At 41.8% G+C, this 24,146-nt stretch overlaps 2 protein-coding genes across 2 annotated transcripts; both read left to right on the plus strand.

Moving 5' to 3' along the window:
- Window positions 1-2,326: 2,326 nt before the first annotated feature.
- On the plus strand, window positions 2,327-6,484 carry LOC125177589 (dipeptidyl peptidase 1-like). The gene is made up of 8 exons (XM_047879578.1): window positions 2,327-2,398; window positions 2,585-2,839; window positions 3,140-3,403; window positions 4,308-4,450; window positions 4,850-5,117; window positions 5,339-5,461; window positions 5,716-5,946; window positions 6,231-6,484. The coding sequence occupies exons 1-8, from the start codon at window positions 2,396-2,398 to the stop codon at window positions 6,411-6,413; spliced, it is 1,470 nt and encodes a 489-aa protein (XP_047735534.1). The 5' UTR covers window positions 2,327-2,395; the 3' UTR covers window positions 6,414-6,484.
- Window positions 6,485-8,197: 1,713 nt separating this feature from the next.
- Window positions 8,198-23,946, plus strand: LOC108669401 (dipeptidyl peptidase 1). Its single transcript, XM_047879579.1, has 10 exons — window positions 8,198-8,215; window positions 8,514-8,768; window positions 8,984-9,127; window positions 9,655-9,794; window positions 9,957-10,224; window positions 10,535-10,657; window positions 11,179-11,403; window positions 12,482-12,619; window positions 20,567-20,764; window positions 23,893-23,946. The coding sequence occupies exons 1-10, from the start codon at window positions 8,213-8,215 to the stop codon at window positions 23,944-23,946; spliced, it is 1,548 nt and encodes a 515-aa protein (XP_047735535.1). The 5' UTR covers window positions 8,198-8,212.
- Window positions 23,947-24,146: the final 200 nt, after the last annotated feature.

Below are 24,146 nucleotides of genomic sequence, written 5' to 3' on the forward strand. Positions count from 1 at the left end.
GCTGTTGATGCAAACAATATGCGTTCATATTGTTCCCTCATGAATCTACCTATAATGTGCTCTCATACATCTGCTCATTAAATGGCTTTCTTCATATCACCTCTTGATTTTGGTTCTCTTCACATTATCTCGCCGTTTTGATTTTGATCAAAACCATCGCATGGTTTTGGTTCTCTTTACATCATCGGAATGTGTACACAAAACTCCGTCAAGATGCTAGCTTACATATAACTATAAGCGTTACTATTGAATTTAGTTACAATAGGAAAAAAAAAGATATCAATGCAGCGTAAGTTCGCTGCCTCTAGTTCGTAATTGTAACGTCAAACGAAGTGGATGAACATCGGCCAGTATCCAGGATGAATTTATAAACTTGGTAGTTGTTCGCACTGCATGAGAGATCACTGACATCAGTCAGTGATCTCTGATCTCTAATCAATCAGTGATCTCTGATCTCTGCAATTACAGAGATTAGTAGTTAATATAACAATATTCGAATTCAAATCAATAAGTCACTGTAACGCAAGTTAAATGACTCTCTCTCGGACCTGACCATTAAATCGCGGGTTACATAACAAATAATGTAGTGGCCGGTAACAACTAAAGAAGCAAGATGATAGTACTGCAGGTCACGTATATTACGTTGCAAGTTCGGCGGCTGGGAAGATTCTCATCTGGATAAAGTAGATAAGAAATTAGAACCTATCTTGCAATCAATTGTAACTCAGTTTAATTCAGTAAGATAATCAAATAAATGACGAACAATAATCAAAATAACTAACCTAATTGTTTCCTGTGAGGAACCCTAGACAAGAGTTCTTATTGAGAACCGTAAAAATAAAAAAACGAAAATAATATGAGGAGTGTTCGCTCGTACTTAAATATAGTTAATTTAACTCTGTGTGAGTGTGTTTTCATTATGTTTTGTTCCATTTAAATGCAGTTTAGCACTTCTGTATTGGCTCGTTCAAGACCTCACTATGCAGGCTTTAAGTCAGTGGGTGAACCCCTTTGGGTTGTTGGCCCTGTGTTGCTTCTGAGTTTAACCAATTTAGCCACTAGCCTTAGAGCTGTGAATTACTTGCATGCACTCAAGTTAAGGATTTAACACGAGTAGTAATCCGGTCTTATTCAAGATTTAACGCGAGTAATAATTTCCGGTCAGATTTAATATTTAACACGAGTACTAATCCGGTCTAATTTAAGATATAACAATAATACTACTCCGGTCCGAGCAGGACGTCTTCACAGATGTAATGTTAAGGCAATAATAATTTTCCGTTTAAGCTAACAATCAACGATCTCGCCTCGTAACAGGAGACGATTAACAAGCGTATGTACAATAATGACGTAGGCAGGTTATAAATTTCCACATTACTTCATAATGCGCATGGGCTTATATACTAAATTGCTTTTCTGTGTCCAGGAGAAAATAATTCAATGTACACAGGTTCTCGCAGTTGGTGAAAATCTAGCAGTCTCATTTGGCTGCGTGGAAAGCCGTCATCTAACATCGCGGCAAGTGTTGTTAATGGTGGAATTTTTGGAGGTAATCGTTAAGAGTTACCATAGGAAGCGAGACGTTGAGAACGCCTGTGAACGATGAAGCCACTAGCCTGGTTAAGCCTCTTAATGTTCTCCCCATGCTAATGAGGAGTTTTGAGCGTCTCATCCCCCTTGCTGCAGGTCGCTGCGGTGGCTTACTTTTTTCTTCCCCAGAGATCTTCAGAGCAGTCATCCTAACAGCCGGGGCAATCTCCACAATTGTGGCCAATGATTTCTTCTTTAACACATAGCAAATAAAACGAACAAAAGAGAGTTACAAGATCTTTTTATTTCGCAGCATAAAATGAACGTCGCTCTTAAATTCACTGTGTAGACGTGCAGCCTGAAAAATGTTTCGCTTCGATATTAGATTACAATTATGATAAGCAAAAAAAACTAACTAGCATCTATACCATGTTGTTTTCGAGGTGTTTTTCCCAGGCGTATGGAAACTGCAGATAGCTATCAGCGAGTCGCCAGCTGACGGTGACTGCGAAGGTTATTCTTATCTCCAAGGACTATCGAATATCAGATACGCGCTTAGGTTTATCTGGGCAATTTTCGAAATTTCTAAATTTAATATTTAAAATATAGCAATTAAAAGCTACTAGCCTAAACGCCATAAAAATAAAATTTGTTAAGCTTCTTTCAACATTTAAGTTACCAGCATTTGATATTTTATGTTGAGATGAGGTCGGTTCGATTGAGGTGTAGCGGTGACATCAATGCTTTTATTACACCGAGCTATCAGTGCATGTGCGGTCTTCCCGACACTATCAACGCCAAGCGACTATTTATTCGCTGAGCTAAGTCAGCGCTACTCATTTGTCCTGCGGTGTTCAGCGAAAATATGGTAAGACCTGCAGAATGACCATTAACAACATTTTTAACTGAAAAGTTTTAGGTCTAAAATTTTTGTAATTTCAAATATTCAGCATAATATTTTTGACAAAACTGCATTGAAATCGTTATCAGTTAAATAACAGATCAGCTTCTTTGCTACATTGTTTTACTCATAGTAAAATTGTTTACTCACCAGTTGCGATTGGTGGTTTTGGTGGCATTAGCTGGGCTCTGCAGGGCCGACCTGCCCATTGACTGCCGCTTCTCTGACGCGGTTGGCACTTGGATCGTGTCTGAGTCGGCGAGAACTGGAGATCCTTCTCTGGACTGCAGCGGCGAGCTTGGTGAAGTGGTCCACCAAAAACAGTTTACTCTCACCTACCCAAACCTGGTCACCGACGAGCTCGGCAACACAGGAACGTGGACGCTCGTCTACAACCAAGGGTTTGAGGTATGGTTCATCCTTTACATGTGCATTGTTTACAGTCTGTCTCTTATACACATCTAGATGTGTATAAGAGACAGATCTTGGGTACACACGCATCAACTGCAGACATAACCGTGTTCTTGATGAATGACCAAGACTCCGCCACATTCATGTTCATGATACAGTCCGAAATGTTCGCTGCACTCACTGATTCACGAAGTTTAACATAATCGCCTTTCGCAAAGTTGAAACGTTCACGCTTCCGAGGCGTCTTTTCTGTATAGCACTTAATCTGTATCTTAATCTTAATCTGTATCTGTATAGCACGGCACTTTCTGTATAGCACGCCGTGTCTTAGGCAACAAGACCGGGTCTCGGGTAACAAGGCACCGTGTCTTAGGCAACAAGGCCGGGTCTCGGGTAACAAGGCGCCGTGTCTTAGGCAACAAGGCCGGGTCTCGGGTAACAAGGCACCGTGTCTTAGGCAACAAGGCCGGGTCTCGGGAAACAAGGCGCCGTGTCTTAGACAAGAAGGCTGGGTCTCAGGTAACAAGGCGCCGTGTCTTAGGCAACAAGGCCGGGTCTCAGGTAACAAGGCTGGGTCTCAGGTAACAAGGCCAGGTCTCAGGTAACAAGATGCCGTGTCTTAGACAAGAAGGCCGGGTCTCAGGCAACAAGGCTGGGTCTCGAGTAACAAGGCGCCGTGTCTTAGGCAAGAAAGCCGGGTCTCGGGTAACAAGGCGCCGTGTCTTAGGCAAGAAAGCCGGGTCTCGGGTAACAAGGCGCCGTGTCTTAGGCAACAAGGCCGGGTCTCGGGTAACAAGGCGCCGTGTCTTAGGCAACAAGGCCGGGTCTCAGGTAACAAGGCGCCGTGTCTTAGGCAACAAGGCCGGGTCTCAGGTAACAAGGCGCCGAATCTTAGGCAACAAGGCCGGGTCTCGGGCAACAAGTTTTGTCTTATAGACAAGAAAGCCGGGTTTCAGGTAACAAGGCCGTGTCTTGAGACTTGTGAGACTTTTCTGAATAGCGATTCAGACAAGTCTCACGCTTCTCACGCTGGTATTGGTCATCCTGACGCAATTTTGCTTGGATGATGGGGTTTCGGTGCAACTTCTGCTCCATGCTAAACTATGGGTGAGAAAGTGCTCAACTATTTAGACAAATGACTCAATTATTTTTCAACCGTAGACTCTTGAGCATTTCATTTAGGTAATCAAGACGACTTGAAATGTGGAATAGAATGCGTGAAATGATGAGCGTGTCGTTTCAATGTGAAGATATCTGTAAATTATGCTTACTAATGAAATTTTAATTCTTATAACTCGTGACAATGATGTAGGATTTTGAGCGATTGCTGTTCCCAGGTCTCATGCTCATCTCATTTAAAATTTATAATTATAAATTGTTGAAACGTAAACTAACCTAGACTTTTGAAACGCGAGAAAACATAGACTTTTGAATTTAAATACTAGTAAACTTTCTGGCTTTCCAGCAAGATGCACATAAGCCCCGTCACTTGGTCGAGGAAGAACTTCCTGGATTGGATGAACCATACAAAAATGATCTTGAAATGATCGAGAGGATAAATTCTGCTCAGAACTTCTGGACGGCAAAAGCTTACCCTCAACATGAACAGTAAGCCGCATTCGTAATGCCAGTAAATATCAGTCGTAGTGTCGGTTTGCAACAAATGGCCGACTGTAAACCATTTATTATCGACCGAAGGCCTTCCATTCACGTTGACTATCATAAGAGAACTTTCGTATGATAGTCAACTGGATTGGAAGTCCACCGTTATAAGTGCCTTACATGCTTTCCTCTTTATGAGTTCAAACAAAGATTTAAGTTCGACATGTTTCCAAGGACACTTCGCGCATAAATTCCATTATTAATCTCTAGTTTAGATTATCAAATCAGCTTGTTTTGATATCAAGCGTACATAAGAGTGGGACGCTTCCTAAAATGTAGCTAGAAAATTTATTTGAAAGATTCCATTCCTGCTTCGCTGAACTTGCAAACATATTCTGAATGCAGGTACACTAAGCGAGAAATGCTGCGTCGCGGAGGCTCACGCAAGTTCCGTTTGCCCGCCCCTGGCAAGGCAACCGCGGAGCAGAAGGCGAGAGCCGCGTTGTTGCCAACGAGCTTCGACTGGCGGGACGTCGATGGCGTTAATTACGTTACGCCTGTGCGGGACCAGGCATCCTGCGGCTCTTGCTACATCTTTGCGTCGGCTGCCATGCTTGAGTCCAGGCTCAGGATAAAGACCAACTTCTCGCGGTCTGACATTTTGAGTACCCAGGTGTGTAGAGTCTTACCTCAATGCAAACATTTTATACGCATATATATCTTTTCACAGACGTCTTTTCGCACGGCTTAGGTTAGTGAAGAACGTCCCATCATTAGATGTGGTGTCGTATCACTATCGACTTCAAAAAAAATGCTGCAAACAATATACATATATATATCTTCTCATAGACACATTTTCGTCGGCTTGCGTTAACGTTGCCCGTCACTGTACAGGACGTGGTGTCGTGCTCGCGCATCTCCGAGGGCTGCGCTGGGGGCTTCCCTTACCTCATCGCTGGACGGTACGCGCAGGATCAGGGCTTCGTAGCGGAGGAGTGTAACCCATACCTGGGCGAGGTGAACGCTTCAAATAACGCAATATTGCACCTAATACATCATGAAATTAAGATCAAATGAATGCCCCATATAATGCCACCCAAAATGTCCATAATAAATTATGATGTCAATGACTGGACGCTTGACGGCTCTTTAAGAAAACATTTCTCCTGTTTTTTGGTGAAAATATTCGATAGAATTTTTGACGTTGAACCGAACACTGAAACGTTTATAATTCTCGAATAAACCGTTATAAACGTAACAATTCGTACCAGGACACTGCCACGTGCGGCACGGACGTCTCGTGTGGCCGTACCTACGTGAGCGACTACAAGTACCTCGGAGGATACTACGGTGGCTGCACGGAGGAGGAGATGCTGGAGAACCTCCTCACTGAAGGCCCTTTGGCCGTCGGCTTCGAGGTCACCGCCGACTTCTACCTTTACAGTGAAGGCATCTACGTACACGGCGTCGGTAACGTCAAGGCTGACTTCGACCCGTTCATAGTGAGTGCTAATTTCTATCCAAAACAAGTTTCGACAAATTTCATAGAGTGGACTATGATGAGGTGGTAACACCGCTCGAAACCTCGGTTAATTCAAATAATCGATTCCCTAAACGCGAAATCAATGACCTGTGACGCTCGATATAGCAGTTTAATCTTCTTTAATATCATCTTTTGTTGGCTTTCAATTCATTTTAAATAAATTGGTTATTAAAAATTTTTGTTGCATTGTGTTCCTTCGCTAGTTGAAATTTATTTATCAGTTAACAATTCCTTTCCACGCAGGTGGTGAACCACGCGGTGTTGGTGGTGGGTTACGGCGTGGACGAGGCGTCGGGGATGAAGTATTGGATCGTGAAGAACTCGTGGGGGCAAGACTGGGGCGAGCAAGGATACTTCAGGATACGGCGCGGCACCAACGAGGTCGGCATCGAGAGTCTGTGCGTGTCGGCGACAGTGATTCCTTGAGAACATCACACGGCTGCGCGACGCTTCGTTCACCTCCAGTTGATTTTTCTGGAAAAATTTGATGAATTATCCATCTGGTTTTATTTTATCCCGTTGATGTTCTCAATTATTTAGGGTAGGTTAGGCATCCGGCGAAGAGTGAATTTAGTAGCCCAACACTCTCCACGTCACTCCAAACAAATCCAGCACAAATAACACGTTGTAACTCATGCACCTATGCAATTGCTCATGCCTCTTAATAACATCCTCGGTCATGAAATTCTACACCTCAAGTTCTCATGTCGCTTCATGATTCGCTATTATCATGCATATCACTGTATTACTCACATTCACGTTCCCTACTATAGAAGCAGATCCATGCAGACGCTACGTTTTTACGCAACATTTCGTCTGCGCAGTCTTAATACGCATTGAAAATATTGAAATTTTTTAGAGCGGTCATACGGTCTAGTCCAAGATACCTATATATTTCACTTGCTTTTAAGTGATGTCGCCTTAGAGTAGCTACTACTCCATTTAATTTCGGCATTGCGCCTCGTTAAAAACCGATTGCAATGTCTCGAAAGTCTCGAAGTCTTCTCCATCCACTGGTCGAATCGCGTTTATTACCATTCACTGATTCGTTACAAAAGCCAATGCTCAAATAATTTATTTACCAATTTTTCTCTATTTACATTTATCCATTTCGTTTACATGCTTTGTCATGCTTTCGTTGACAGTCCTCCTCTATTTATTGCTGTATTTAGAATCCTTTAATTTCACCAGCCCAATGTATGGAAAAATGACGTATTATAGGGGAAAAAATTGGAGAAGCTGCCGCGAGCATTCTCGAAGTTCAGCAATACTGTCACCCGACGAATTGAAACAGGGAACACAGGTAACAAAATGAAATGGTAAACGAGCTCGTGGACATCTATGCTTTGTTGTACAGACCTCCGTGATAAGTGCCGGCCGCGTCACACGAAGTATAACCTACCTCGTACAGTGCACGGTGAAACGTGCCACACGCGTCACCGTATTACCTATTTGCGGCTTAAACAAATTTGCATGGAATTGAATTAAATGTCTGTGATTTAAGTCTTAAATTAAATTTTATTTTCCGGAGTTCGTGTTATTTGCATGGTAGGCTTTAGTTACCATCTTTCTACTGGTTGTGGAACGAAAGAAATACAATGTGATTTTTTATAGAAATAAATTATTTTTTACAGTTAATTTTTCTATTTTTTTCTATGTACACAACGTTACACAATGCGCCCACTGTGAGCACTGAAATGAAAATCATGTAAATGGTCTAAAAAAATCAAATGCTAACGAAATTATTCTATTTGGGTAAACTACTTTGAACACAAAGGATATACGACAAAATTATCAATGCAAAACGCCATTATAAAAAACGCATTACTTATTTTGCTCAATATTCGAAAAGTTATTTGATGACTCAGGCCTCTAGTGAATTTATGTTGACTTATACTGAACTAAAGTTGATGTTTCTTCCTCACCAGCTGGAGCAAGTTCTAATCGCAAACATTTTTTGCGACTTCAAACAAGAAAATTAACTTCGCATGCCACTTACAATGATAATACATGTCACTCATAATGATACTGCATGTCACTCATAATGATACTGCATGCCACTCATAATGATACTGCATGCCAGTCATAATGACACTGCACGTCACTCACAATGATAATGCTTGGTAATCGGAGAAACAGCTGTTATGTTTCCCACTCAGCAGAGATTGGCGCCTCCCTTAAATAGTCAGCCTCTTCTCAGTCTCCACAGCAGTTACGCATCAGACATGGTGAGTCGCAGCATAATTGTCCAAGGTTATTTGGTATTTAACTTATAATGTTCATCCTCCTGTGTAAGGCTGAAGTCTAACAACTTGTGTTTAGTCCTATGACATAACTTGTTAATTTACATGCTATAATTTTCCGCTCTTCATTCTGATGAGTAAAGTTATGAGGAAAAAATAGTGGTCAGATCCTTGTATAGCTCCTTGCTCTTATCAACCGAGGAGACTATATTCTATTGAGCCAAATTACTGACTGCGACTTGTCGCCTTGGTTTCACTCATAGTACGATGGTTTACTCAACAGTTGCGATTGGTGGTTTTGGTGGCACTAGCCGGGCTCTGCAGGGCCGACCTGCCCATTGACTGCCGCTTCTCTGACGCGGTTGGCACTTGGATCGTGTCTGAGTCGGCGAGAACTGGAGATCCTTCTCTGGACTGCAGCGGCGAGCTTGGTGAAGTGGTCCACCAAAAACAGTTTACTCTCACCTACCCAAACCTGGTCACCGACGAGCTCGGCAACACAGGAACATGGACGCTCATCTACAACCAAGGGTTTGAGGTATGGTTCATCCTTTACATGTGCATTGTTTACAGTAAAATTGGTCTGTCGGTGCGACTTAATTAATGCAGTTCGTGAACAACATCGAAGTAATTCCTATCATTGCCTCAACAAAACTCAACCTCTTCGAGTAAATTTATACATTAGCACGTATTTATGTTGATAAAATTAGCTTGAAATTTGAAGCATGAATAAAACTAAAAAATATGTTGAAGGTGAACATCAACGAGCGTTCGTACTGGGCGAACTTCGCGTACAACAGCAGCGGCTTTTGGTGCGACCACCTCCACGTGGGCTGGGCTCGGGACACCACCGTGCGCCACTGGTCCTGCTTCAGCGCTGTCAAGGCTACGTTTAAAGTATGTAATAAACCAGTATTAATTATTCGAATGATTAAGAAAACGTTTCTTAACAGAAACAGTGCTCATTATTTGATCATTGCGCCACAAAGTTTGCAGTGAAACATTTTGAGGGTGAGGGTGCAAGTCTTTCACATTTACTATATGTGAAAGACTTGCAATTGCGTTTTCAAAAAAGAGACTAAGTGGAGGTCGAATATTGTTCAAAATGTTTCTTTGGAGACAATGAAGTCGAGGACGTAGGAAAATTATCTTGAGTGGTGCTTTAGGACTTTAAGTGTAGCACAAGCAGACAGAATTATGAAACTATCTGGGAAGGAGAACAAGATATCGACGGCACTCAAGAGAACCATTCTAATTATCAGTTATCAGTTCACACGTAATTTTCTTGGGTACAGTTTAAAAGTAATTTCCTCATAGAGGTGAGTTTACTAAAAAAACTTCAAGCTATTATTGCTACTAATAATTTTTCATTATTAATTATGCAGCTTGTAATAAAAAGTTTAGGAATATGACTCTTGTCACAGGGCCTGTCAGCTCCCCGGAAGTATCACGTACCTGTTCTAAGAAATCCAGATGAGTTCTTCCGCAACAACAAAGCATTCATTCGACGCATCAATGAAGCGCAAACCTCGTGGACTGCGAAAGCCTATCCCCATTTTGAACGGTATTAGTGGAAAATGTTGAATTAAAAATGTTATGTGAAAAAATCCGAGCGAAAAACGCAGAGTGAAATGTGCTGAGAGAAAATACTAGAGAATATTATAAAATAACCACGCAAATAGCAAATATATTTCAACTAATTTAACAACTCGCGATCACCCTTCAGGTACACCAATCGCGAAATGCTGCAGCGTGCCGGTGGATTTTACTCTCCCCTGCCACCCCCCAAGCCCACGACCAAGGAAGAACTGTCCCGTGCAGCCCTCCTGCCATCACACTTCGACTGGCGGGACGTGGAGGGAGTGAATTACGTGTCCCCCGTCAGGGACCAAGGCAACTGCGGGTCCTGCTACGCCTTCGCCTCCACCGCCCTACTCGAATCCAGAGTCAGGATCCTGACCAACAACTCCAGACAAGATATCTTCAGTCCGCAGGTAAGGTTACATTTATTTTCCTGAGCAAACAAAAAAGTTAATATTTAACTCACGAACCGACCCGTGAACTACTAGAAAATTTGACATGCACATTCTACTACTAGAGATAGCCCTACAAAATAATAATGGGTGACTAACAATAGAGTAGAAGAAAAGATGAAGCGACACGATATGCATACAACATATAATAAATATTTTGCATAAATTAAAAATTTTAAAATGTACCAATTTCAAATGTATATAGGCTTAGAAATATACTGTAAAATACTTGATGATATCCATCGAGATAGAAAGTTATTTTTGACCACAGGAAGTGGTGTCCTGCTCGCGCCTGTCAGAAGGCTGCAACGGAGGCTTCGCTTACCTCATCGCCGGACGCTACGCCAAAGACATCGGCTTTGTGAATGAGTCCTGCAACTTCTACTTTGGAGGCGTGAGTAGATCGGGCAACTTCTACCTTGGAGGTGCGAGTTGATAGGGCAGCGTCTACCTTGGAGGTGTGAGTAGATAGGGCAGCGTTTACCTTGGAGTTGTGACCGTGTGAATAGATAGGGCAACTTCTAACTCTGAGTCGGAAAGGATGTAACTTTTGCCTTTCTGAAATCCGCGTCTCTGCCCTTTGTCTACCGACATTAACTCCAATTAACAAGAATTTTAGAGACGAATACCATTAGCTAGGGATGATGTATCCGAATAAACTGACAAAATATTTGACAATTGTTTGCAGACGAAAGGTGGGCATATATAGTAAGAATTGATCGGCAACTCGCAATGAAATTTATGACATATCGTCTCTCATCCAATAAGGCAACAGGTTTCAAAGTTTCTAATTTTGGCTTCTTATAGAACTCGTATTTTTTATGCATTTTATGATGTATATTTATGTATGTATATTGTACATGTACATGTACTTATGCATATATATATTGATCATGTGCATTATTTTTCCCTCAGGAAAGCGAATGCTCGACGGATCCAAGTTGCGCCCGTACCTACGTGAGCAGGTACGCCTTCGTGGGAGGGTATTACGGGGGCGCCAACGAGGCCCTCATGATGGAAGCCCTCGTCAAGGAAGGCCCCATCGCTGTGGACTTCAACGTAGAGTCGGACTTCTCGGGCTACCATCAAGGCATCTATGTCCATCTTCCGGCCGTGAAGAGGGACTTTGACCCTGTCTATGTAAGTCTATACCTATGATAGTATAATTTAGCATAACTTAAATTAAGACAACATCTAACTGATTATTTCAATGACAAAAAAAAATTCAGAAATCCTATTTTATCAAAAACTGGTCTAAATCCATCCAGTACTAAACAACAGTGTTGTAATAAACAGGTTTCAATTAAACCGTAAAATCATGCTAGAGGAAACTGCCATGAATTGAAAGAGAGTAAACTGTTACTGAATTTAGTTTTTACTGCAAGATAAATCGACAGAAAATTCGGTTCCTCAAGCCTGGTATCTCTGAAAAACTTCATTTGACTGTATAGTTCTGAAGTTCAAAATTTATGCCTGCGGCGCCATTCTATGGCTGACCGATTTCTTTCAGATAGTGGGACTTTTTTGACTGTGGGATAGACAGTGAGAGAAAACCCATGGTAGGTTTTGACGCAACATATGGTTTGAAGACGTAGTTCCATGCATTGAGGCTAAAAGCGTAGAGACAAAATTTTTCCTTTTCCATTATTATCATTAGAGAAGAGTTGCAGTTCATAAGGCCCTGAACTTTGACAACCTGTTCCTACGAATAACAATAATTGACTATCTTCAAATAAGAGAGTGTTGCTGAAAGAAATTCTCGCTGAAACTTTCAGTATTTATACACTTCCCGTTCAAATTTCATTTTGTAATTTGAAGGCAATAGTATTTAAAATTAAATGAATAAAATTTAAATTAATTTTTCAATACAACTTTCCCTTTCTAATTTCTCAACGCTCAATAATTCCATCATCAAAAAGCATATATCTGATCGAGGTAATATTCCGGAAAAGTACGCATGCATTGTTGACAATTAAGCGCTCGAGTGGTCTATTATAATTACTGCGCCAGGCTTCATGCGCACGAATCCAAAAGATGACATTCGAAAATATAATGTAGATAAGATGATGGGTCTATACTATGTATAGATAAGCCGCACTGTACCTGAAGAATAATTAGTTGACTCTAATGGGAACATAAATAGACTAACTGAATTATTGAGTGGAAGGACACTAACATTAAAGTTACATTCCACTTAATTTATTTCCCAAAATTTCAGACGGTAAACCACGTTGTACTGGTGGTGGGCTACGGCGTGGACGAGGCGTCGGGGATGAAGTATTGGATCGTGAAGAACTCGTGGGGGCAAGACTGGGGCGAGCAAGGATACTTCAGGATACGGCGCGGCACCAACGAGGTCGGNTGGGTGTGGATGAGAACAAAGTGGGTGAGGGTAAAGACAATGTAGGTATGGATGAGAACAATGTGGGTGAGGGTAAAAACAATATGGGTGTGGATGAGAACAAAGTGGGTGAGGGTGAGAAAAAAGTGAGGAGGGTGAGAACAATGTGAGAAAAGATGAGAACAAAGCGGGGGTGATTGAGAAATTTGAATGTGGATGAATAGAACGTTTTTTTTTTTCGATGAGAACAATATGACTGTGCTTGAGAACACCGAAGATGTAAGTGGGAACAATATCGTTTCAAACTGAGCTTCTAAAGAAGAACTGAAATTTCTTCCATTAACTAACATACGGTTTCATTTATAAATTTTAAGAGAAGAGAGTTAAGAGAGAATAAATTTTAAGAGAGTTTTTAAGAGAAGACTAAAATTTAAAGTATAATTTTTACTACAAACTATGAATCTCCCCACAATCAGGTCTTCATTTATCAGATTTAATTACTGAGCACCACGTTGAGGATTCATTCGTTGAATCAGAGAGCACTCGGCTGAGGACTCCTTCGGGTGGTAGCTCTACTTCCTACTAGGAAAATACGGCAGCTGGTCACGAGAGGTTCAGCTCCACGACAGGTGGTTGGAGGAATGTCATCACATCCTCAGGACAGCTGGTTACGAGAGGTTCAGCTCCACGAGGTTCAGCTTCACGTCAGGTGGTTGGAGGAATGTCATCACATCCTCAGGACAGCTGGTCACGAGAGGTTCAACTTCACGGCAGGTGGTTGGAGGAATGCTTATCACGTTTACGGAGCAGCAGATAAATAGAGATCTATTCCGATGCTTCCGTTCTCTGAAAATTGTAGCAGTGAAAAGGATTAAAATGAAAGTCGAATAAAATTTCAAATTCAAATGCAAATTTATATCTCAATTGAAAAATTCTTTGAATTCTATGGTAAAAAAGTATTTTGGTCCCTCGTTTAGGCCGACTAAATATTATGAAATGATGAGAATACTCGTAGATTATCCCTGTAAAAATGGGCAAGATAAGGCGGCTGTCAGGGCACGACTGCGGAGCACGTGGCGCTCGTCACGCGCTCACACAGCGAACACGTGATGTCAATTACGCATGCGCACCACGTGTACGCTGATCATGCGCCACTGATCATGCGCCACTGATCATACATCACTAATCATACATCACTGATCATACGCCACTGATCATACATCACTGATCATGCGCCACTGATCATACATCAGTGATCATACATCACTGATCATACATCACTGATCATGCGCCACTGATCATACATCACTAATCATACATCACTGATCATACATCAGTGATCACACATCACTGATCACACATCACTGATCATACATCACTGATCACACATCAGTGACGCTCCACGACATCACTTATGATGCGCGGCACACGGCAGTTGGTTATGATTGATAGCTCTGCAGAGATAGGTGACCTAGCGAGGTGGCGACGTCTGGCAACACTGTCAACGTCACTCGTCTCGCAACACTGTCAACGTCACTCGTCTGGCAACACTGTCAACGTCACTCGTCTGGCAACACTGTCAACGTCACTCGTCTGGCAACACTGTGAACGTCAATAGTTTGACAAAACTGACAACACCAAAAGTTTGACAAAACTGACAACACCAAAAGTTTGACAAAACTGACAACAACTCTCGCCTTGGGAGTGCTAACAGTTCACTGTTCAGACAAGCGATCATTAAGAAAGCGATCACCATCAAACCTTGCCATCTGATCACCATCAATATCCAGCAGCAGGTGAGTTTCATCTTATGTTTGAATGCGGTGGCAATTTTCATTATCTTTATTAACACTAGTGTGTCAATTTTGCTAAGGTACTGCTACTAAGTAACTACAAATTATTCGCGATCTAATCAAATTCTTAAATCATCAATAAAACATTAATCACCGAGATCACATCCAAGAGCAACAGGTTGTCACTTAAACAGCAGCCGCGCCAGTTTACCAGCTTTGCGTCTAATTGTATAAATAATTTAATTTTATATACTAAAAAGTCAAGCCTTAAGCTATTCTCTGTTATCTTTACCTCTCTACGCCATGTTTTGATTTAATGTAACTTTTAAATTTACTGCCTTCCCCAATAAGTGACTAATGATCAAGAATAAAATTAACTGGCAAATTATTCGAACGACATTTGAAGGACTTTTATTATATATACATTAACTTTTATGTCATTTAATGAAGGCAAGATTACATTTAAAGGTCGAAGGCCTGCATTTCAACTTCGCTTATTAAAATGAATGACGTTAACTATATTTCAATCATATCCTCGGGCGATACTGAACCCTAAACCTACTCGGATGATTCCTATTTAATTTTATCCATTCATTATATATATTTTTAATATATGACTTATTTACAGGAATTACGGTGACGAGGTTATCACCTAAAATATCACAATAAATTCACTGTAGAAACACACTTAAGAAAGCGCACACATAAATGATAAATCCTAATATGGCATGAAAATCTCAGAGTTGTAAGCCAGTTTTCTGTAGATTGGGATTGCCCATAAAGCGATCATTTACAGGTCCCGGAGGAACACGTCTGGCAGCTTAGCAGCGATCGCATGAATGTAGAGCTGAGATAAGGACGCGTGCTGGTCTTCAGGAATCAATGCTGTGGTCTGATCACCATTTGATGCGCAGTGATGTGCACAGCGTGTGTTTGATGGAGCGTGAACAATGAGCGTGAGAGACGCACAAGCGCACGACGCACCATCGGAAATGCTGGGACACGCACGGCCACGCATTCCGTGCGGCCATGAAGGAATGCACGAGGCTTTGTGAGAGCGGTCAGAGAAACAAGAGCGACGCGAGCCGCGGCGCTGACACGGTCGTCCCGAGCGCGAAGTTCTGGCGCAGCGGCAGCGGCGCTCCAGCCTTCAACAAATGTAGAGAAGCAGGGCTACGATGTAAAGCTACGCCGTAATGAATGCTGGTCAGTACGCAGTCCCCACAGATGCTAATAGTTTTGCAGGAACTGAAGATGATACGAAATTCTTAGAAAATCAGGTACAATGCGATCATATTTTTTTTACGACTACAAATGCAGGCTCAGAATACGGACGGTAAAGCGGTGAGCTTATGACTTGTGATTAACATTTTATGAATGACAGCACACATGAATGCGTTGAGAGACAGAGACAAAGAAGTGATCCGGTGACGCAATGCTGCTCTACTTGCGCTCACAAGTCACACAACGTACACGTCGGCGGCGCAATAGACGTAAACGACGATACATCAAAACTTTCGTCTTATATATATTTTCGTTGGCATATTGCCCATTTTATTCGCAAAAACGTCCCAAAAACGTATCAGCGTATGCCCGCTTCTCACTATCAAAGGCTCGTTTTATTTATATTGTTAATTTGTCAATCCATTTGACATCAAATGGATGTTTTCCTAGAGTATTCGACAATTTATCTATGAATGGTGTGTTAATACTACAGGCAATGTGGATAGTCATTTATATCGAAATTATCAAACACAAAATTTAAATGACACAACCATTCATTTGCTTGGCTTAATTGTCCAGGAAATAATGTCATTTAACCGAAGCCTGCGCGGTCTCCACGAAGAAATTCTGTAGGTCTTGCCTTGGCCGAAGTGTGTGCGTTAAGTTTCAGGTGACCGTCGTTAAGAAGTCGAAGCAGAACAACTTCCTCGCAAGTTGTAAAGGGAATACTTAGCGGCTCCTAAAACTCGACTTTTCGGAACTCAGGCAGCGAGTTGGTGAGTCAGCCCTCGCTTGCCTGTCCGTCCCCTGTTGAAAACCACTGGTGGTTCAAATGCACCACAACGTACGTCAGCCAGTAGACCGCCATTGATACGGCTGAGGCTTTAAAAGACGTGCTAATATACAAAGACATCCACTTGCAATGCAGGACATAGAAAGTTGTTTTTCAATAACCTGAACGAGAAGTTGTTTGGTCTGGACGGTTATAATTGCGAGTCTGCAGATGATTAAAGGCGCAATTTTTCTTTCGTTTGTGGGCGATTATTGTTGCGAAATTCTGTCTAAAAATCAACGAATATCCTCATCGACTAGCTCGAAATAAACCTTGGGCGAAGATTTGAGTTGGCCCACAACGAGCGCCAGGCTGTGCTGGATTCATGTTATTATGACTAATTTTCATCATGTTTTGAACCCCTACATGAGCCTGCTTATAACAGCCCATGATTCATTCATTGTTCGTGTTAATGCAGTGGAGAGAACAGAGTCAGCTACATGCTACATGGCGTCAAAAGCTTTAAACAAATAAATGTCTGCCATTTGAAACAATTAACAGCATTTAAGTTCATTTCTACTTAATATTATCTTAATTTATTCTCTGCAATACATGTTTTTATCCGGCAGATTCAGCGCCATGTACAGCGTAAACTATTCATCAGCGTGACCACGTATTCGTCTGCTGTTATGCACCTCTCACGAGAGCAGCGCTAGAATTATACCTTCATATATTCCAATCCTCCTCACTTCGCTACTGAGCCCTCAATTTAGTGACTTTAATCCGGCGCTATCACACCAGACGAGCTTGAGTTGCTTTTACGACCGCCGTCGCCACTCAAATCATCTTAATTAGACTTCATCCCGGGAACATTGCACACTGAATACTTAGCACCGAATCTTGCTTCTTTAATGCCCGGCATTTGCATGCGAGCGACTGGCCTGCACGATGACTCCTACCGACGCCGAGATTCCCTTTTAAATGCCAGCTTTTTCCGGCAGAGGGAAAGTTTTCCATTTCTGGAGCTTGGTGGAAGAGCGAAAATTAAAGGTTGCGGGGTGGCCATAATTTCATTTAATTAACTGATATTTTATGCATTTTGCTATGCTTTGGTCCCATGTTTAACGTTTGCACAAACAATTTAATTGAGATATCACGAGGCTTGCGTATGCAAAAAATTCCTGTCTAATGATGGACAAGACGGCAATGATCTTATGACAGGCGGGAATGTTGTGCGTTGGAGAGCAGAAATCTCACCGTCGGCAACTTACGTCGCGTGATGCTCGTTGACTTGAAATTAAAATCGAAATATAATCTTAAGATCACGCATTGAAAACTCCTTGGCACAGCTGAAAATAGTTTGTTGCTAAGTGACAACCTAAGTGTTGCTAGGTGACAGCCTCGCTTGAAATTAGACCAATTGGAACTGCTTAAAAAGAATGAGTCCTACATAGGCTCAATCACTGCAGATCATTTCGACAAGTTCACGGCACGAAACTCGCAATGGAATAATGCACCAACATCACTAGCAGGGAACACGGTCTGAATTTCTTGTTGAGCATCAACGCAGAAAATGAAGTTAGGGACATGCTGTAGGCTGCAGCGAAGTTCCCAGTCCCACAAACTTCAACCACTTGCCTATCTTGACGCTTAGGTCGCGTCTTCAGCAGCCACGCACCGGCCACCGTGAACCGGATCCGATCATTCACTGAGGCCAAGATCAAGAGGATAAAGTCGGAGCCCTGGGGCTGTTTTTGGACCAAGTTGTTGGGACAATCAGAACACCAAGACGGTCGTAAAATAATTTTGTAAGTTTATCCTCTAGACTCAACATGCGCAATATATTTAACAGCTTAACATACTCAACACATATTACGGAACATAATCAATATTCACAGACTGCCCACTGCCATAAATGCCTCTGTCATCATTCACTGACACGGTACGAAGGCGGTGCAGCGTAAGATATCCTGCAGCCGATCAAGGCATTCGCAGGAAAGTCACGTGGCGCGGGCAGGGCGAGAAGCTGTAAGTACAACTGCTGCAGGATAACGTCCGCAATCCGACACTTGCTGATGTATGGCACCCGCCGCCGCCCTCGCACAATGCCGACCAAATAATACTATTTAGTGTGGCGGCTTGCCAGTTTAAAATAACCGTAGAAATATCCAAAGCTGGCATCCGACCTCCCGTCCTTTCTTTAAATACGGAGATTAACATTTTCAACGAAGCTTGGTGCGGGAATTCCAATCTCAATGGCAAAACTTCCAAAAGATTATTTTCCGTTTCTTAAAAGGATTTTTTTGAGCTGATTAGTCATATTTTAAGGAGAAATTTACTGGCAAAGGATGTTGATTTACTTTAATAGGCTTCATTAGAAATTCTGTGGAATCTGTCATAGTATTTTTTAGCAAATCTGCACGCAGGCTACTTAATCGACAAATATATTTGATTAAACCACTGAACAAAGATAGTCGACTAACACTTTCGACAAATTTATGCTAGAATTCGACTGAGAAATTCGACAAATAATCCCAAATAAACTCAACAGAGATATCCAACAACAGAGAAATTCGACAGAGATTTTCAAAGGTGATATGCAACAGAGATACTCAGCAGGAGATATTAACAGCAGAGATATTCAACAACGCTGTTCAACAGAGATATTAACAACAGAGATATTCAACAACGCTGTTCAACAGAGATATTCAGCAGGAGATATTTAACAGATTAATTCAACAAAAATGTTCAACAGAGATATCAGCTAAGATATTAGTGAATTAATTTCGACACAGACACTGGACAAAGATATTCGAGCCCGGGCGGCCAGCAATCTCATGACGCTTGTCTTGCGTAATGAGCGTTATAATTGCCATAGCAAAGGTCACTGCGAAGGCTGCAGCGCGCGCCGTGTGATTGCCTGCAAATGTTACGAGGGCTCATCGCCTGCGCCCTCGCCGCCACACAAATTAGTTCCTTGTGTTGTAGCAACAATCAAAATTCGTGATTAAATTCAAGACTCAATATGAATATTTAATTAATTTATTTATTTATAGATTAATGCACAAGATTGTATCCTGTTTATTGAATCTTGAGAATTAAATTTTCAAAACGTTTTGTAGAGTTCAGTTTTATGACTTCAATGACATCTTCTATGATTGTGTTAGAGTTTGAAATTGTGAATTTACATTAGTGGATATCTTGGGTCTTGATTTTCATAATATAATAATAGATTAAATGAATTTATTAAGATTGAATCAGTCCGAAATTTTTTTAAAATTAAAGTTCAATATGGATTAATTTGTTCAAATCTAATTTGGTTTCGTGAATGAGCTTTCCATGGCGAGTCTAGCGTGGAACCATTGAGTGGGGCAGCCAGTGATACAAAAGAGAGGGAAGAAGTGGGGGAGAAAAAGCGGGTAGGGAGCGAGTGGATGAAGGAAGGAATGAGGGAGGGAGGCGAGGGAGCGAGGGGAGAAACGATTGAGGGAGTGGGGAAAGGAAGGAGGGAAGGGGGAGGGAGCAAGCGATGGAGAGAGAGAGCGAGGCAAGAGACGAAGGAGAAGAAGAGGGAACAAAGGAGGCGAAAGAAGAAGAGAAAGATGTAGAAAGCTAGAGTGGGACATTCAAGAACATAAAGGACGAAAAACAAGCAAAAAGCTGAGAACAGAGAACAAAGGGCAGAGCAAAATTATGAGTATGAGGTGTAAAGTCAAAGAGGGTGAGCATGAGAGAGGGAGGAAGACATCGAAAGATATAAATGATAAGGACGAAAGAGAACGTGGGAAGTCGTGAGAAACTAGGAGAAGAAGGGAGAAGAGAGAAGCAGGGAGAAGGGAGAAAAAGGGCGAAGGGAGAAGAAGGGAGAAGAAGGTGAAGAAGGGAGAAGAAGGGAGAAGAAGGGTGAAAGAGGAGATGAGGAGAGTTCAGGTGTGGAGGGCCCCGAGTGGAGGTACAGACAAAGCAGCTGCAGCAACGCATTGTTATCGTGTTGACAACATGTCAGCGCCACGCACCTCTCGTTGTCAGCACAACTTTACCGAACAAAAACACTGGGTGCTGATGAGTGCGCACCTCCTGGACAACAACGGCCGGCCAACCGCGGCCAGCCGCCGGCCGAGTCTTGGCTGTCGATGAGAGAGTGAATGAGATTAATAGGGAATAACTGCACAGAATTGGCAGGCCCTCAACATCATCACCAATTTCAGCCTCCAACTCAGCGTCACTCTCAGATTCAGCATCCGTCTCAGTATCAGCAACGATCTGAGCTTAACCATCTGCTTCAGTATCATCTTCAGTATCATCCTCAGCAACAGCATCACATCAGCAGCATCCGCCTCAACAAAATTTAAAGTGCCTGAACCTCAGAATGTATGAATATAGCGCGCCAAATATAGGATTGTGCTGCCTGTGTAATATAAGTACGAAACGCCCCCCAATATATGAGCTGGATGCTTCCAAATGTATTAACACCATTTCTCTCAAGGTGTGAACGTAACGTTGCCTATTTATAGTACATGAACGCACTGCCTTTTAACGTTTGAACGCAATATCACCTAACAGATGAATGCAACGCCACCTAGCATCTCAACACAATACTCCCTAGCATATTAATGCAATCCCCTTTATAAATAAGAGCAATGACCCCAACATATAAAAGCAATGCCCATTAATGCTTGAAGGTAATGCCTCCTAAATTATGAACGTAATTCCTCCTAATAAACGACCGCAATGCTCCTTAATTATTATATTTATAATACGCCCCCAATATAGGCATATTCTACGCCGCGATAAATAAAACAAACAGCGGCCGCCGCTCCAGAAGTGCTGCAACAAAGTCCTTGGAGTTTGAGAAGAGTTTCTCACTCCATAATAGACGCACGGCTCGCCTCCTGCTAACTTCTCCCCTCAGTGTTTATTGCAGGCGAGTTTGACGGGAAAAACCTTGTCAATTAGCCAGCTTTGAGGCTCCAATTTATTCATTAATGATAAAAAATTGATGGACCTTTGAAACGTCTATCGAATAAGGGCGGCTCGAACGTACAGGCGGTGTTTGTTTGCTGCATTCATGCTTCCGTTGTGAAGGGATAAGGAACAGTACTTCAGGATATGTAAGGATTTTAGTATATGGATAAAAAGGATCTATGGAATGCAAGAGGATCTTGTTGTGTTGCTCTCCTGATAACACACGATCTTATTGCACGAACCTGCGGATTAAATTCGGATCTTGTTGTAAGTGTGGAAGGACAAAAAATAGGCTTAGTGGACGAACGATACACAAAAATTCGTATTTCTGATTATATTAATAAAAATCCCAGCACATTTCGAAATCCATTTAGTCATCTTTTTCTAAGTCTGTCAATTTATACGGAGAACCGTATTTGACTTATTTTGCGTGGAACGTCACTACTCACAAAATATTTCGTATCGCGTAGAATTAATTGAGTTTTTATTAAATTGTAAAATGAAATTATTCAACTTTCATATTATGCAATATTATCGACTTACTAATATTACCTTCAGAGATATTAAATCTTTGCTATTTAAAAATTGCGGGCAAAACGTAAATTTCGTTGTTCGGGCCGCAACTATATTTCCATGGCTATTATTTCATTCCCTTGGCTTGGTACAGAGTAATGCTATGTATGGAACGATAGGCAGGCTATTGGCAGAGGCAAGATAACGTAGCCTCGAATATAAAGCGGGATGTAGGGTGACTTTTTGGGCAGAAATTACGTAACCGTTTATGATTTCCCATGTGTGGTACCTGGCACTAATATAATAACACTTGTAAATTACGGGAATGAACAGAATAAAAATCGAATTATGGTAGAGTGAAAAAAATATGTCAGATTAGTTTTATTTACTTCAGCAACGAACCAACACTATTTAAATGATGCTGGAAAAAATTGACTTATCCAGCTAGATCGAAATTTCCACCAAAGTTGGCGGGGCTTGGTGCCGTTTGCTGCCGTCATTGCGCTTCAAATGCTTGTGTCACTGCCGAACTGCATGTACTATCGTGTGACAACGAACCAAGTGAATCTCGGCTTCGCTCAAGCCGATCTGTTGATATGATCGAGCGATTCCAGGAAGCTGTTTTGAGGAATCGCCCATTTATTTTGGAAATAATCGCCCACAAAGTTACCATTTTCGTAGGAACTGCGCGCACAGTCCTGCATGACCAGCTGAAAATGCGAAAATTGTCCGTCGGGGCGGGACGCCACGAATGCTAACGAACGACCGCAATGCTTCCCGTGTTGTTTGTTACTAAGCAATGTTTACTTAGGATGATGACATGTGACGGGCTAGCCGCTAACGTGACGCTACAGTTTCTTCATGCAAGCCGCTTTGAAGTGATTCATCACTCGTCAGAAGAAAGCTCTTACCGATTTTTGGCGGTTTCCAGATTTGAAAGACACTCTCCGGGACCGCTCATTCATACGCTTTTCTAGTGGACAGCGATTTTCTAGTGGTACCAACAAACTTCTAAAGAAGCGTTTGCAGCGCCCATGGCATCATGGCGTCAGCGTTGTGAAAAATGCGTAACGTTGCAGGGAGATTACGTTGAGAAGTGACACAAGTTTCATACGTTTTGGGTGAGTAGTTAGTGAGAGAAAAAATAGGAGGCGTTCTAACTTAATGCAATCGCTGTTTCAACACTATCAGCCCTGCATGCTGACTAGAGGACGGACGGTACAGAAGCGATTGATGAGTAATAGCTCTTTTGAATGACTGGCGCTCTATTTTTTAATGCGTAATATTCTTGCATGATTTTATTCAAATCGCTATTGTTGTCAAAACTTCTTAATAAATATGCGTCGAATTTCCGACATAAAATCTAATTCCTGCAAGATTAGTCAGAACCTGCCAAATATACTTCGCAGTTGTACGATGAAACTCCATATAATAGTTTTGGTGTTATTTTGTTTAGTTTAATTATGTTCAAAATGCATAGATGATCTGAGTTAAAATAATTAAAATTTAAAATTACTATGCCTTATTGCTACGCATAATTGAAATGATTTATTCGTTAGGAATTTCACTCTTCGTCATTGCCTCGTACATCTTCATTCCGTTTATGTGTACGCATGTGAGTGGCAGGCATCTCAGCACAAGCTTTCGTTCACTTGTTAGGTGTTCACTGATTGTGTCATATACAGGGTGATTCACAAAAACTTACTGATTTGAGAGCTTAGTAAAAAAAGAACTGCTAAAGATATCATTACACTAGAAATTTTATTGGAAAAGACATAACCTGAATTTTTGTATATTTCACTTTTAAATGTGACATAAGACGGCCCCCATTGTCTATGCATTCAGTTAGTCGATTTTTAAAGTTCCGTTTAACTCGCAGAAGCATATTGACGGGTATGTAGGCGAAGGCTTGGCGTATGTTCTCCACTGAGGTAGGGTCGTTGGACAGTCATAGTAAACAATTTGTTTAAGATGACTTGCTCTAAATGTGCTCACCCACGTAACCATCGATTTCACACCAGGAACCCGACCTGAATTACGAACACGAAACCGAGTACGGAATGCTCGGTGAGTAGCGATAGTTGAACGGCCGTTCGAGAAGTACGACTCGACAGCCAACGCACGCTGCTGACTTGTCCAGTGCACAGTGGCAACTGACTAGGCGGGACACGAAACTTCATGACCCTACCTTTCATATGAAATATTCTTCTCCCTTTTCCTGTGACATCTGGCTCCTGGCACAAAAAATAAAACAGGAAGTGTCCGTGGATCACCC

Source organism: Hyalella azteca, unplaced genomic scaffold, assembly GCF_000764305.2.
Source record: "Hyalella azteca isolate HAZT.00-mixed unplaced genomic scaffold, Hazt_2.0.2 contig3354, whole genome shotgun sequence".
Taxonomy (NCBI): domain Eukaryota; kingdom Metazoa; phylum Arthropoda; class Malacostraca; order Amphipoda; family Hyalellidae; genus Hyalella; species Hyalella azteca.

What these genes read in the sequence shown, in the direction of transcription:
- LOC108669401 (XM_047879579.1), top strand. An exon ending in AAGATATCTTCAGTCCGCAG is followed by an intron (nt 10,225 to 10,534) that starts GTAAGGTTACAT and finishes TTTTGACCACAG; the next exon opens with GAAGTGGTGTCCTGCTCGCG. An exon ending in GGGACTTTGACCCTGTCTAT is followed by an intron (nt 11,404 to 12,481) that starts GTAAGTCTATAC and finishes CCAAAATTTCAG; the next exon opens with ACGGTAAACCACGTTGTACT.
- LOC125177589 (XM_047879578.1), top strand. An exon ending in TCTACAACCAAGGGTTTGAG is followed by an intron (nt 2,840 to 3,139) that starts GTATGGTTCATC and finishes GTATCTGTATAG; the next exon opens with CACGGCACTTTCTGTATAGC. An exon ending in CTGACTTCGACCCGTTCATA is followed by an intron (nt 5,947 to 6,230) that starts GTGAGTGCTAAT and finishes CTTTCCACGCAG; the next exon opens with GTGGTGAACCACGCGGTGTT.